The 13,062-nt window shown below is 42.8% G+C and overlaps 1 protein-coding gene across 1 annotated transcript in view; it reads left to right on the forward strand.

Annotated features, from left to right (window-relative positions):
* The window catches only part of LOC142406289 (neural-cadherin-like), a 60,067-nt gene that overhangs the window by 38,798 nt on the left and 8,207 nt on the right, over window positions 1-13,062 (forward strand). The window contains exons 17-27 of the mRNA XM_075494990.1: window positions 251-534; window positions 1,502-3,119; window positions 5,058-5,151; window positions 6,080-6,264; window positions 6,905-7,137; window positions 8,153-8,430; window positions 9,890-10,104; window positions 10,399-10,526; window positions 11,369-11,496; window positions 11,638-11,770; window positions 11,853-12,033. Coding sequence (XP_075351105.1) covers window positions 251-534; window positions 1,502-3,119; window positions 5,058-5,151; window positions 6,080-6,264; window positions 6,905-7,137; window positions 8,153-8,430; window positions 9,890-10,104; window positions 10,399-10,526; window positions 11,369-11,496; window positions 11,638-11,770; window positions 11,853-12,033 — 3,477 coding nt within the window. The remainder of the gene's footprint in view (window positions 1-250; window positions 535-1,501; window positions 3,120-5,057; window positions 5,152-6,079; window positions 6,265-6,904; window positions 7,138-8,152; window positions 8,431-9,889; window positions 10,105-10,398; window positions 10,527-11,368; window positions 11,497-11,637; window positions 11,771-11,852; window positions 12,034-13,062) is intronic.

The following is a 13,062-nucleotide window of genomic DNA, read 5'->3' on the forward strand; positions in this document are numbered from 1 at the left end:
GGTGCTTGTCTGTGACTGCAAATTATATTTGTAAATATAAATGCAGACCTAACTCCCAATCTACCATACACAAACCCTTCAAATTACATACATGGATCATTCTGTTTGTGGCTGTGTCTGTGTTTTATCTCCCACGCACACTGTAACAGTCGGGGCAAGTAAGGTTTCTCTTGGATACACGTCCACTTGGTATAGCTGGCCTGAGCATTCAGAAAGTGGACAGGCAGTGATCAGTTGCTTTCTCTTGTAGGTGCAAATGCCAAACTAAGGTATCAGATCACATCAGGAAATGTGAAAGGAGTTTTTGATGTGGAGCCTGAGGTTGGAACTGTCTTCATTGCTCAGCCTCTGGATTATGAACAAGAACAACATTATGAGCTGCAGCTTGTAGCTTCTGATGGAAAATGGGAAAACCACACTGTTATCGTCATCAATGTTGTCAATAAGAATGATGAAGCACCAGTCTTCACTCAGAATGAATACCAGGGCAGTGTCTTGGAGGAGCTCACAGATCTGCCTGTACTTGTCCTAAAGGTAAAGCAGTTTGCACAAAGCAACTTTTGTTCAGCTCGATCCTATCCATTCATACAAATCCAAAAAGATAGTTTCTTTAGGGTGGGTGAGCCCTGGTATTAGGATTTAGCTAGCAGCTTTCTGTAAAGAAGAGAATAAAGAGAGGCTGGTTGAATTTGCGTGATGGACTTGCTCCCTTGACCAGCATAAATAACGGTTGGACTTGATCTTAAGGGTCTTTTCCAACCTAAATGATTCTATGATTCTATCATTCTAAATGTTGAAAATATGATGGCTTTCCTTTACAAAGGAGAGTTAGCATATTTTGAGTAACTGTATAAGCATAGTGTGGTTGGCACGTGTACCTCATGCATTTAAGTCAGACTCTTTGGCTACATTTATACTACCAAATAAACATTACCAGGGATTGTTCTTTGACTCTGGAACTTGATCATCTTCATTGTTTTGTTGTTAGAGCAGTCCCTGGCATGACGACTGCTTGGTTGGCCCAACTAGCAGTCTCCCAAACAATCCCTGGATGCAAATCAGGAGCTGGGCGTTCTCTCTGGCCTGTGCTGATAATCAGCTTGGATGTATGGCCACCCTGTTTTCGCAGCCTTCTGTTCACTGGAGAGAAACAGCCCCTGTTTGCCTTTGTATTCCAGCTCCAAAGAGTTTCACAAGAAACATTTGCTCAGCAGATCTGTTATTACTACCACTGGGTTTCTCCTGCAGTTATTTCCTCTTTCCAAAATATACTGGGAAGTAGAATATATTAGTCTGTCTAAAGGTGATCTTTTTGCTTCTCTAGGCTGTGCATGATGTTTATTGAAAGAGTGCTTGATCTGAATGACTCAAACCAATAGATGTTTGCTGTTAAAATGCATGCTATTTGTTTAGCCTGCACAATACCAACTGCCATCAATAAAAGAACAGTGATTTCCCCTTTTCTTTTACATAAACACTTACCTGCTGTGGCACGTTCCAGGTTTCTGCAACAGATCCTGACCAAGCGGCTGATCAAAATGCCATTAACTATTCCCTGCATGGACAGGGGGCCAGTAGTGAATTCAGCATCGATGAGAACACAGGCGAGATCAGCGCAAATAAAAGGTTAGACCGTGAGAAGCGATCAACGTGGCGCTTTCTTGTTCTTGCAACGGATGAGAGCGGAGAAGGACTGACTGGCTTTGCAGATGTGATCATAGAAGTGAGGGATGTGAATGACAACGCACCCCTTTTCCTCTGTGTGTTGGATGGCTGTTTCATGGGCCACGTCCCTGAGGATTCTCCAGCAGACACTCCTGTCATGGAAATGACAGCAGTGGACCTTGATGACCCAAAGGCTGGTATGAATGCTGTGCTAACATACAGCATCATTCAGAACGTCCAAAATGAAATTAATCTGAACTTGTTCTCAATTGACTCAGTTAGCGGCACCATCTATACAGTGCTCGGGTCCCTGGATCGGGAGAAGGAAGACAAGTACTTAGTAGTGGTTGAGGCCAGAGATGGAGGAGGGCTCACTGGGACAGGCACTGCCACTATTTTGGTGACCGATGTAAATGATCATGCTCCAGTCTTCCTGCAAAGGATCTACACAGCATTTGTCTCTGAGAATGCGAGTATTAACACTGAAGTGGCAGTGGTGTCTGCTGTGGACAAAGATGAGGGAGAAAATGCCATGGTGACGTTCAGCATCCTTGATGGGGACAATGACCGCAAGTTCTCCATAGAGACAGATGAAGTCAACAACTGTGGGTTTATCCGGCTACGAAAGCGGATTGACTTCGAGAAGCCTCACGAGAGGGTGTTCAATTTGACTGTGAAAGCAGAGGACATGGATTTCTTCAGCATCGCTCACTGCGTGATCTATGTGGAGGACTCCAATGACCACGCTCCTGTCTTCTACCCCCAGTTCTATGAAGTGGCTGCACTGGAGGAAGATGCGCCAGTTGGCACCAAAGTTGTTCAGGTTTCTGCTGTTGACTTGGATTCTGGCCTGAACGGAAGGTTTTCTTTCCACCTGCTAAACAAGTCTGACCCAAGTGGCCAGTTCTCTGTGGCTAGTGATGGGTGGGTGATGGTTGCAGGACTGCTGGATCATGAGACAGTGACACAGTACCAGCTCATTGTCATTGCCGCTGATATGGGGCAGCCCCCTCTGACTGGCAGTGCCACTGTTTTAGTGACTCTGCAGGACGTAAATGACAACGGGCCAGAGTTTGAGGCTCATTATAACCCAGTGATCTGGGAAAACACAGCTTCTCCACAGGTCATCCAAATGAACGAGACCTCTACGTTGCTGTATGCCAAGGATCGAGACACTGCTGCTAACGGAGCACCTTTCTCCTTTCACCTTCTCAGTGATTTCAGTAGTCTGACTGACTTCAACTTGCAGGACTTCCACAATGGAAGTGCCTTGCTCACCGCGCTGCGTACCTTTGACAGGGAAGTGCACAAGGTGTTCTACCTGCCCATCCTGATCACGGACAGCGGGATCCCGCCAATGAGCTCCACCAACACGCTGACTGTGAATATCGGGGACCAAAATGACCACCCACATTCTGCTGGCTACCTGGAATGTCTCATTTACAGCTATGATGGTAAATTGCTCCCTGATGCTTGCTTCCAAGTGTGACAGTAAGGTCAAAGGAACAGCTGTGAGATTCACAGGAGGACTCTGTCCTGTTCCACGTAAGCTAAGATCTTAGTAGAGGTGCTACTGAAGTTTGCTTAAGCCCCACCAGAGAGCAGTAGGTATGTGGGGCAGGACTCTGGGCCACTTGCTTTGTGGAAGAAACTGAGCCAGCCTTGAAGGAAGAGCATAGCTGGCTGCTATTCTATGCATGTTTCTATCAAACTTGAGTAATGGTCTCTTGTTTTCAGATGCAATTTTCCAGCAGCATTAACATTTCAGGGGGAAAAGAATTAAAAAAATTCATAGCGTTGCTGATAAGTGATGAGTCTGAATGCTGAGAACCTTCTTCCTCCTCCTTAAACCTTTTTCCTCCTCCAGACTGAATTCAATTTTAGTGAATGCTCTTAAGCTGAACTCATATTTAAACTGCATGAGACATTCATATAAGTCTTCAGCTGACAAATGCTGTTATGGGGGAATTTTCTGTGAATGTTGGCTGCAGGCAGTGCGAGAGAAGCCACCTTTCCCTTCTTGCTTTGGCAATTAGCTAGCAGTTCTCTTGTGATCCAGGGTCCCCTCATAATAAGCCCAACAGCAAAATAAACCACACAGGTAAAAAGATTTTGGGATGCTTGCATCCATGTAGACTCAGGTCATTCCTTCCTCTTCTATTCTGCTGTGTATCCTGTGGTTTGATAGCACATTAAATAGATTGTCTGTTGTGGGCACACTAGAAACTACTTCTGTGTAGATGCTGTTGACCATTTATTTGTACTGAAATGTTGTTCTGCCTGTTGTGTGCTCACTCTGAAGTTCAACTTACTGTAAAGTTTAAACCAAGTCTGGTTGCTATTTGCTGAGAAACTCCGCTTGTAGCCTAAGTACCCGATCTTTTCATTAAGCCTGAATTCCCTTTTAGTTGCCTCTTTAAAGGTTAAACTCATCTGTACTGTTAATTTCTGGGAGGGACTATTCAAGTCTTCAGATCTTTGGTTATTTAAAATATTAAGGAGAGACAGAATGAGAAGGCTACTATCATGTTGTATGTTACATTCATATAATGTGGGAGTCAAACACCAGGGCATCGTGTATACTGTCTCCTGCAAAATATCCAATGAATGTTGCCACAGTTGCAGGAGAAGGTACCGTTTTCTCTCCTTTTTGCATGCAGTCCCTCAGTTGTCAGGGTTTGTGCTGTTCCCTTTCACAAGGTGAATTCCCACATTTTTTCCTCTTCTTTGTGTATCCTTGGTTCTTTACTCAGTAGATATATGAATTCAGATACCTGTGGATCTTTCCTTCAGAAATAGCTTTTGTAAAACAAAAAAATAATAATTTGTGAGCTTTGCTGAGAGGATGCAAAACCAGCAGAACACATGCTGCTTTCCATCTCACCCCAAAGTCTCACCATCTACTCAAAATAAGCCTGGTTACTGTATTTTGGACATCCTCTCTATCTTGCAGCAATTTCCTCCAAATTGCTATTGTTTTTTGCCCTTTATAACCCAGTCAGCATTTTGGTTGTTTATCCTGCCAAACCCCAATCCCTGTCTAAACCACTCTGTAAGTTGGTTGGATACTGCAGCCAAAAGAGTGAAAATGAGTAATTCTGATGTTGTTTCTGAATACCTCTTACATCTTTCCTCAGAGGTGGCTTGTCTTTTTTCCTTCTCGTCTGATTTTCATTGCAGCCACCTGTTGAATTAAATCTATGTAGCCATACAGCAAACACCTGATAAGCAGGACACCATGTGGTATTTGCAAACTGGTGCACATCTCTCGGGAACCATCATAACTATTTTTGTAGAGGTTTTAGACTTAAGCCAGTAAAACTTGAATGGCCAACTTCTTTGTGTATGTGTGAGAGGTCTGACCGTGCCACTTATATGCTATGTTGTTTCAGGTATCCTCCCCACGACTGTACTGGGCCAGGTCCGTGCCCCTGATGATGACGACTGGGATCGCAAAATCTACCAATTTGAAGGAAAAACGTCAAGGTACTTGGAGAGAAAAACGGAAGTTGGGTGAAACGTACGGAAATCTTGCCCACACACAAAAACATAAAAAGTATTTAACCTGCCTATTTTTTGTAAACAAGTGTGCAAAAGCATTTTGTTGGTTAGACACTTGTGTGTAGCTCTCCAAAAGCCCTTCTGAGTGTGAGGCCGCAGTAGATAACACTGTATGCCAAACCAGTCTGCTTCCCATTGCCTGATGGGCTAGAATACCATTTCAAATTCCTGTTCACAGTCATACCCATAATCAGTATCAGTGAGCCACTACAGAAAAAATACCCACTAACTTCCATCCTCCTTCCTCCATGCTCCTGGAGAGTCAGTGTTTCCATGTCACCACTGGTTTTAAGACCTTACTGGTATTGGATGTGTTCACACCAAAGTGTCTGGATTGTGACTGGGGTTGAGATGTACGTGTGCCATTCGGAGGTTTTGACAGAGGTGTCACTCTCAATGAATGTATCTAAACTAGGAGTTTGCACTGTTTCCAAAGTTATGGTTATAGTAGCCTGAGTCTTTCTACCCAGTTCCTATGGCACAGAAGCAGGAAGAAACCTTCTTGATATACCGGTGAAGAGTCATTAGGAGCCAACAGAAGGCAATGTAAAAAAGTTCCATTCTGCCCTGTCCCTTCATGACACTGGTGAAGAGGCATTAGGGCCAACAGAAGGCAATGTAAAAAAGTTCCATTCTGCCCTGTCCCTTCATGACACTGGTGAAGAGGCATTAGGGCCAACAGAAGGCAATGTAAAAAAGTTCTGTTCTGCCCTGTCCCTTCATGAGGGAACACATCTGCTTCCTTTGATAGCTTTCCCAAAATAAAGTGGATCAGAGAAACAGCAGTGATGATAATTGCTACTTAGCTTTTGAACTTCTCATAGCTTGTTCCTTGGCTTAACTCTTATTACAGGTACTTTATCCTTAATGATAACTCAGGTTTGCTGACTATTAAAGAAGGAACCCCACCAGGAACATACAACATAAGAGTCAGAGTCATTGATGGAGTCTGGCCAGATGTTGTCTCAACCGTAAAGGTTATAGTGAAGGAAATCAAAGATGATGGCCTCCATAATGCTGGTTCTATACGAATAAAAGGTAAGCAATGTGGAATAAAAGGTAAGCAATGTGATGAAGTACGTTAGGTTCATAATACTGAAATCTACCTCTTTACTGTTACTGCTGTGTTACTTAGAATTCTAATGCTCTTAAACATGAGATGAGAGTTAATAGTTTTCTAGGTAAGGATTTGAAAATGCATCTTTATTTGCATGGTCCTCTGACACTGCATGTGAAGGTGCATCTGTGGAGAAAACAGACAGCAAGAAATGCTTGTCTGATGCAGAAGACAAAGATGCAAGATTTCTACACCAACTTTTTAACAAAACAGCAATTTATATTTCAGAAAAAACTTTATTTGAACAAGTGACTGCCTGAAATTCACCAAATTGTTTCAATCTTTGTGGAAAAGTAAAATCTTCTTAAACATGTTTCTGATTTAAAAGAATGAAAAAAAGAAATGAATAAGAGTCAAAAAGCTTGAGAACACAAACCCTGAGCAGAAACCAGCATGGAAAATTTCAGAGCCTAAAAATGAAAATACTCCTGAATTTGCAGTTGAGTGCATTTTCTGCACTCAACTGCAGTTGTTGAGTTAATGTTACTCTGTGGTGCTCCTCTCTTATTGCTACAGCAGTTGCAAGATATGCGTTTGTCAGGTTTTTAACTTTTATTACAGATATCACTCCAGAGGAGTTCATATCCCAATCCCCTGAAAAACAGAGTAAATACTACCAGATGAAGAAGCTGCTTTCAGAAATTATATCAGTCCAACTCGAAAACGTTCACATTTTCAGTGTATTAAATAGCGCAAGTCAAACCCAAGGGGTTGATGTTTGGTTTGCAGTTTATGGTCCACCCTATTATAAAGCAGAAAAACTTAACGGCAATGTAGCAGCCTCCAGAGCATGGGTAAGTATCCATAGTACGTATGAAACCACAGCATCTTCTCATTGTGTCTATTCAGATAATATCCATTGCCTAGTGAATGCGCATATTTAGAATGACTGAGGGAGTAAAGTGTGAGAAAAATGGATCATTTTAATCAGTAAAGTCAAACAGTCCTTCAGCCCTTATATTAAATGTTTCAAATATGAATGTTTTAAAAGCCAGCCTATAAATACATATTAAGTCACCAAAACACAATGAGCTTTTACGAAAGTGAACATGTTTTTCCTATTGAAAAGACTGTTAAACTCTGTATAAAGGATGTCTTTGGCTGTTGCCTTTCTACACGGTGTCTTAATATTTCGACTTATAGTCTTCTACACAGAAGTGCTCTGTAGCTGAAACTCACAAACCAGTCAAAAGTTCCAACTTTCTGAGTTAAGAGGGCAATGCAGTAAAATAACCATTGTCCAGTGGAAAACCAGGTTGGAAATGTGCGTTGACAATTTAGTAAAGTTCCTGCCCCTCTTGCAAAAAAAAGTTTTGATCTAAGTTAAATGACTCACTCTGTTGGAAATGTGTCTGTTGGTACACAGAGGCTGAAATAAGAGTTATGTTTAGAATCAGTGCTGCAATACCAACTCACTCTTGCCAGAAAAGGTATTTCTTCATTGCCCTGTCCACCCTTCCCAATGTTTTTAAGACAGAAGCCCAAATTAAAAATACCAATCAGATGCTATGTAAATAATCCATCACAACCATCAGAGATTGTAATTTATCCACTCAGTTTATGGTGAATATGACAATATTTTTGTCTTCTAAGTGTTTACTCGCACTATAATTGACTTATACCAAGGCTTTGGCCTTAACAGATGCAAGGCTGAGCTGCCTTTGGCTGGATAGAGTGAGGTGGATGTTGGAAGGAAGTGGCACAGCAACGAGTTTTGAGAATAAATAAGACTTGGGCTTTTCATGGCTGTTGTTGTGAGCTTCCTCTCTGTGGAAAAGTCAGATGAATGCAACTAATTGTTCTCCACAGCTGGAAAACATCTTGGATATAAATATCACCCAGATTGGCATTGATGAATGCGTGACTGCAAACTGCACTCACAGCAGCGGATGCATCAGCAAGCATGAACAGAGTCATGTGCCAACAATAACCACAGCTGGAAGCGTTTCACTGGTGTCTGTGACAGTGCTGAGTCGTGCCCTGTGTGGCTGTGCAGCTCGGGAGAGTTCTCATCTCTCCTGCTCCTCATACCAGACAAACCCTTGTCTCAACGGTGGCACATGTGTGGATACTGATTTGGGCTACAGGTTGGTAAAGCTTTGTCTGGTGTGCAAACAAAATGCTTCTAGCTCAGTCTGTAAGGAGGAGGACTGGAAGCTTGGGGAGATGTCACTGCGTGTGTTCTCGCTGTGGCAGATCTGAGTTTTGTTATACTTCACGCACAGATCTTGCAAACAAATCTCTATTTTCAGGTAGATACTTAGGTTCATCATAGTCTCTGGGAAAACCTTGGCAAGTTTGCAGGCTGCGCTGGTTCCTTTAATGTCATCCTGCAAAATGCTCTTGTTTTGTGCAACCTACCTTAATGTTGTTAAACATTTAAATCATGACACTTATGTCACTTAATAACCTCTTTCCCACATTCCTTGTGTCATTTTTTCTCAAAAAATGACATCTCATGGACAAAAATAGCGTGAAGGTGAAAAAAATGATGGGACTATAGTAGCTCAGAATGAGCCTGGTCTCCTTCCAGAAGGCAAGCCTTAAGCATGTTTGCTTAAAAATGGTCATCCCAACGTAGGAAAGCAGAAACAACCAGCCAGCCTCTTCTAAGAACCCTTGTTAGGGATGATGGGACTCAGAATGAAGCTGCAGGGTTTGAATGAAGCCCTGGTCATAGTAAAGTGGTCATCTGTGTCTGACATTGCTGCTCAGGTGTAATCAACCAGGGAAATTTTGCTGTCCAGAAATGCTTGGTAGGCTCTGCCACCTATCATTTGCTCAACTCTGAGGCTTCTTTACTTCTGCTCCATTTTCAGCGTTTTTTTTGAGTGATCTTTTTCTGCATCCTACCCCTGTCACTCTGCTCTCATTAGGTACTAGCAATCTATGGGAAGCAGAAACTAAGAAATAGGGGCCCAGCTGTTCTCCCTCCCTGTCCTCCTGCCCATTTCTGTTGCTCATTTCATTTTCCCCTTACAGTTTTTGTTATTGTCATGCTGTGATTACTCTTTTCTACAGAATCCCCAGAGTATTAAGGAAAGAACTCCAAGCATCTATTTTTTATAGTGTAAAGGAAATAAACCAGTAAGTAGCTTGCAATAAGAGTTAAGTTATCAAGATCTATGACTGTCATCCCTTTTCTCACTTTTTCTGGCTGATATTACCTTCCCACACCCTTCCTTTGCTTTCCCTGCCAACATTATAAAGTCTTTAAACAAGCTCATAACTAAGCCTAGTGAAAAGTGGGTTTCTTATCTATGCTGAAGAGATTAGAGGTTTTCAGGTTTCAAACGTCTCCATCATTTGTTCACAGAATTATTCCTGCATAGACATATTATCATTTAGAACTAAAGCTAAATTGTGTTTGTACAAACAAGTCAATAGGGAACACTTCATGACGGGAGTTTTGCTAGTGCTTAACCCGCACTATGGCCTAGGCAACATGGGCTCCTGTGTTTAAAGTGGAGAGTCCTGCTGTGGGAAGAGCCCTTCGTGACTTCTGCTTGGATGGTGGATTTTTGCTTTTATTTATTTTTTTAATAGATGCAAATGTTCTGCAAATTTCCATGGACCAGACTGCCAGCAGACGAAACACAGCTTCAGAGGCCATGGTTATGCCTGGTTCCCTCCTCTTAAGCCTTGCTTTGAGAGCCGCATCTCCTTAGAGTTTATCACTGAAGTTGCCGATGGCCTTCTCTTGTACCATGGACCAGTGGCGCAAGGGCAGCCGGGAGAACGGGAAGATTTCATTGCATTAGGTTAGCAACTTAAACAGTTTGTTCTTTGTCTTTGTGTGAAGGTGAGATTCTACTTACAGTTGATAGTTTTTTTTTAAAAAAAAGTTTCAGAAAGTTGCTTTTGGAGGAGAAGGAAAATGCAGAACAATTTGCCCATATGCTCAGTTTGTATCCTGTGTCACTGTGTTAGAAGTCAGATTTTTTTAAGCTGTCTAACGAACTCCTCCAATTAAAATCTAGCTGCAACAGTCGTTTCAACTGAGTTTGAGTGGGAACATGGTTAGTGCGTATCCAATAAGAGTCTTTCCTTTGCAGAGCTCTCCGGCGGTGTCCCGTCGCTGACCGTGAGCCACAGCTCTGGTGAGCTTTTCCTGCAGCTGTCACGGAAAGTTAATGTTGCAGATCGCCGCTGGCACAATATTAAAATTATAAATGATGGAAAGGCAAGTGTAAATACGGACAATACTGCAGAAGCACTAATTCATGTACCAAGTTATTCCTTCCAAATCCTTCCTCCCTTCTCTAGAGCTCTTTTGTCAATCAGTCTTTCATCATCTTTGCAACAGCAGGGATTGAAGTTTGCCAGCTCAGACGTCCCCATAGTCTTGAAGCAGTGAAGCAGAACAAGGCCTGGAGAAGTCCGATCCAATTTTGAAACTGGCCCTGCTATTTTCTTTGTTTAATGACCCTATCTATCGCTTAGACTACAGAGCTGTGATAATCCAGGGGCTAAGTGCTTCCTGGACTGATGGAGTGAAATATCCTTACTTTCTCTGAGCAGGAAACCCTGCCCCACCAAGTGACTTTAGACATGCAGCACAAAGGAGATAGATGTGCTTTTGTGTAAGGGGAACATCTTGTTGATATAACACTGGTGAAGGCATCTGCTACGCTCCCCCTTCCTCTCCTGCATAAGACAAGCTGGGGGGGCATGTCAGGATCTGGGGTGGGGAGCCTGGCAGACCATCTGCTCTGCTAGATTGTCTCTCAAATGACTTTCTGATTTGGCAGAAAACTCCAAGAAAATCCCATCTTCCCTCTACCGTGTCAGTGACTTGGCACGGTCATGGTAGAGTCAGATCTTTCTTTTGTGTGGCTCCTTAGTTATACACCATGTGCAATAACCTTCCAGATTAGTATGTGGAAGTGTTTTATTATTTTAATAAAGTTTCCTGCACTGTAATTGCTAGTTACTATTCCCCCTTCTGCTAAGTGAAAGAAAACATGTAATTGAAATGTATGCATGTCTCTGGATGCAATTGTTTTAAATAATGCCTTTCTCTAGAAAGTGAAGCTGATTCTTGACCACTGCGTAAATGTCTCAGTTAGAGGCAATGACAGTCTCATTAAGAAGATCTCCCAAATGGATCTGTCTGCCTGTGAAGCCTCTGGAGAGACTGTGGGATCTCAAAGGTAAAAACAAAACCAAACAACAAGAAGAACTGGAAACGTAGTTACTCAAAAGAGCTAAGGAAAAAAGGGGGCAGGGGGAAATCACCCAAGTTCCTGTATTTTGCATGCCAGTAATTCTTTCTTTCCCTCCCTCCCCTTCAGCATGGGTAGGCTCTTCAGTGGCCATCAGCCCCTGCAGCTGGGTGGAGTTAAGAAGACTTTGCCTTACCACGATTCCCAAAGGCGCTTCAGAGGGTTTGTTGGCTGCATACGCAATGTCATTGTTGATAGTAAGGTAAGGCTACTAAGACCAGTCTTGCGTTTACTGCTGTTAACTGTAGACACCTGATGTGATGCTTCTCTTTGTCCTTTTCCAGGTCTATGATTTAGAGCACCCTGCAGAGTCCTTGAACAGCGCTCCCGGCTGTGTCCTTACAGATGAAATGTGTCAGAGCGGTGGGATGGCCTCCTGTGGTGCCCACGGCAAGTGTGTTGGTGGTTGGGATTTCTTTCGCTGTGACTGTTCCCCAGGATATGCTGGACCAGCTTGTGAAAAAGGTACTGCGAGTTCTAGGGAGAAATTCATGGTGAGGATCCGTGGGAACAGCATCAAACGTACTGCTCTAGATTTGCCACGACTTTGAACTGAGTAGCGTAATAAGACCATGCTGTACTCTGGGAATGATTTAGATCTGCAGTGATGTAAAGATCCTTCTAACTCTTGTTGAATAAAGGTAACATCACAGATGAGGGTCCTGTTGAGACCTGCTTTACTTTGCAGGGAAGGCAAGTGGTCAGATGAGTTGTTTTGTCCTTTTCATCACAGCATCTTATTTCTCAGTGGTGAAAGATGAAACATTCTGGATTGTGCCTTCTTCCTGTGACCATACTGATCACAAAATGTAGTTTAATGAACATGGTACGATTTGTCACCTTGCAGTGGTTGTAAGAGCGATGAGGTTGCCAGCTTGGTATGTTCTCTCTGTGAAACCTGGGGGCATAACCAGTTATCCTCAGGCCTCAAGTTATGCTCAGGCCCAATTCTCCATCTATAATACAGGGATAATTGCATTTGCATCTGTCACTGGAATGAATTGGAGGTTGTGCAATGCCCCTAGACCACAGCAGTGGGTGCATGTGAGGACATAATATCAGGCTGGCTCCAGCAAACGTGTTATCCTGTACAAAATCAGCATGAAATACGTATTAGAGAACAAAAGCATGCAAGAGTGGATAATGAAAACCTCAGAGACATTGTAAGAAACTGCAAAATTTTAACACAATTCAAAAATTTAGGAAATAAATTATTTAACTCCTAGTAGCCCACAGCTATGTTCAGGGTACAGGGGACACACTTGAAGTTGGCTCTGTCCTCCCTATCTTAATACCTTCAGCAGCCATTGCTCTGAAGCAGAAGTGAGTTACAGGTGTTTACTGGGACTTTACCTGCCCTGTGTCTGCCTTCTCCCTCTAGGTACAAGATACAAATGATGGGGTTGATCATAACAGTCTATAATGAGCACCATTGCCCCACAACTTTGGGGGGCTTTGTGTAGTGTTGGAAGAGAATTAGCCCCCTCAGCCCTG

This window comes from Mycteria americana, chromosome 2 (genome assembly GCF_035582795.1).
Source record: "Mycteria americana isolate JAX WOST 10 ecotype Jacksonville Zoo and Gardens chromosome 2, USCA_MyAme_1.0, whole genome shotgun sequence".
Lineage (NCBI taxonomy): Eukaryota > Metazoa > Chordata > Aves > Ciconiiformes > Ciconiidae > Mycteria > Mycteria americana.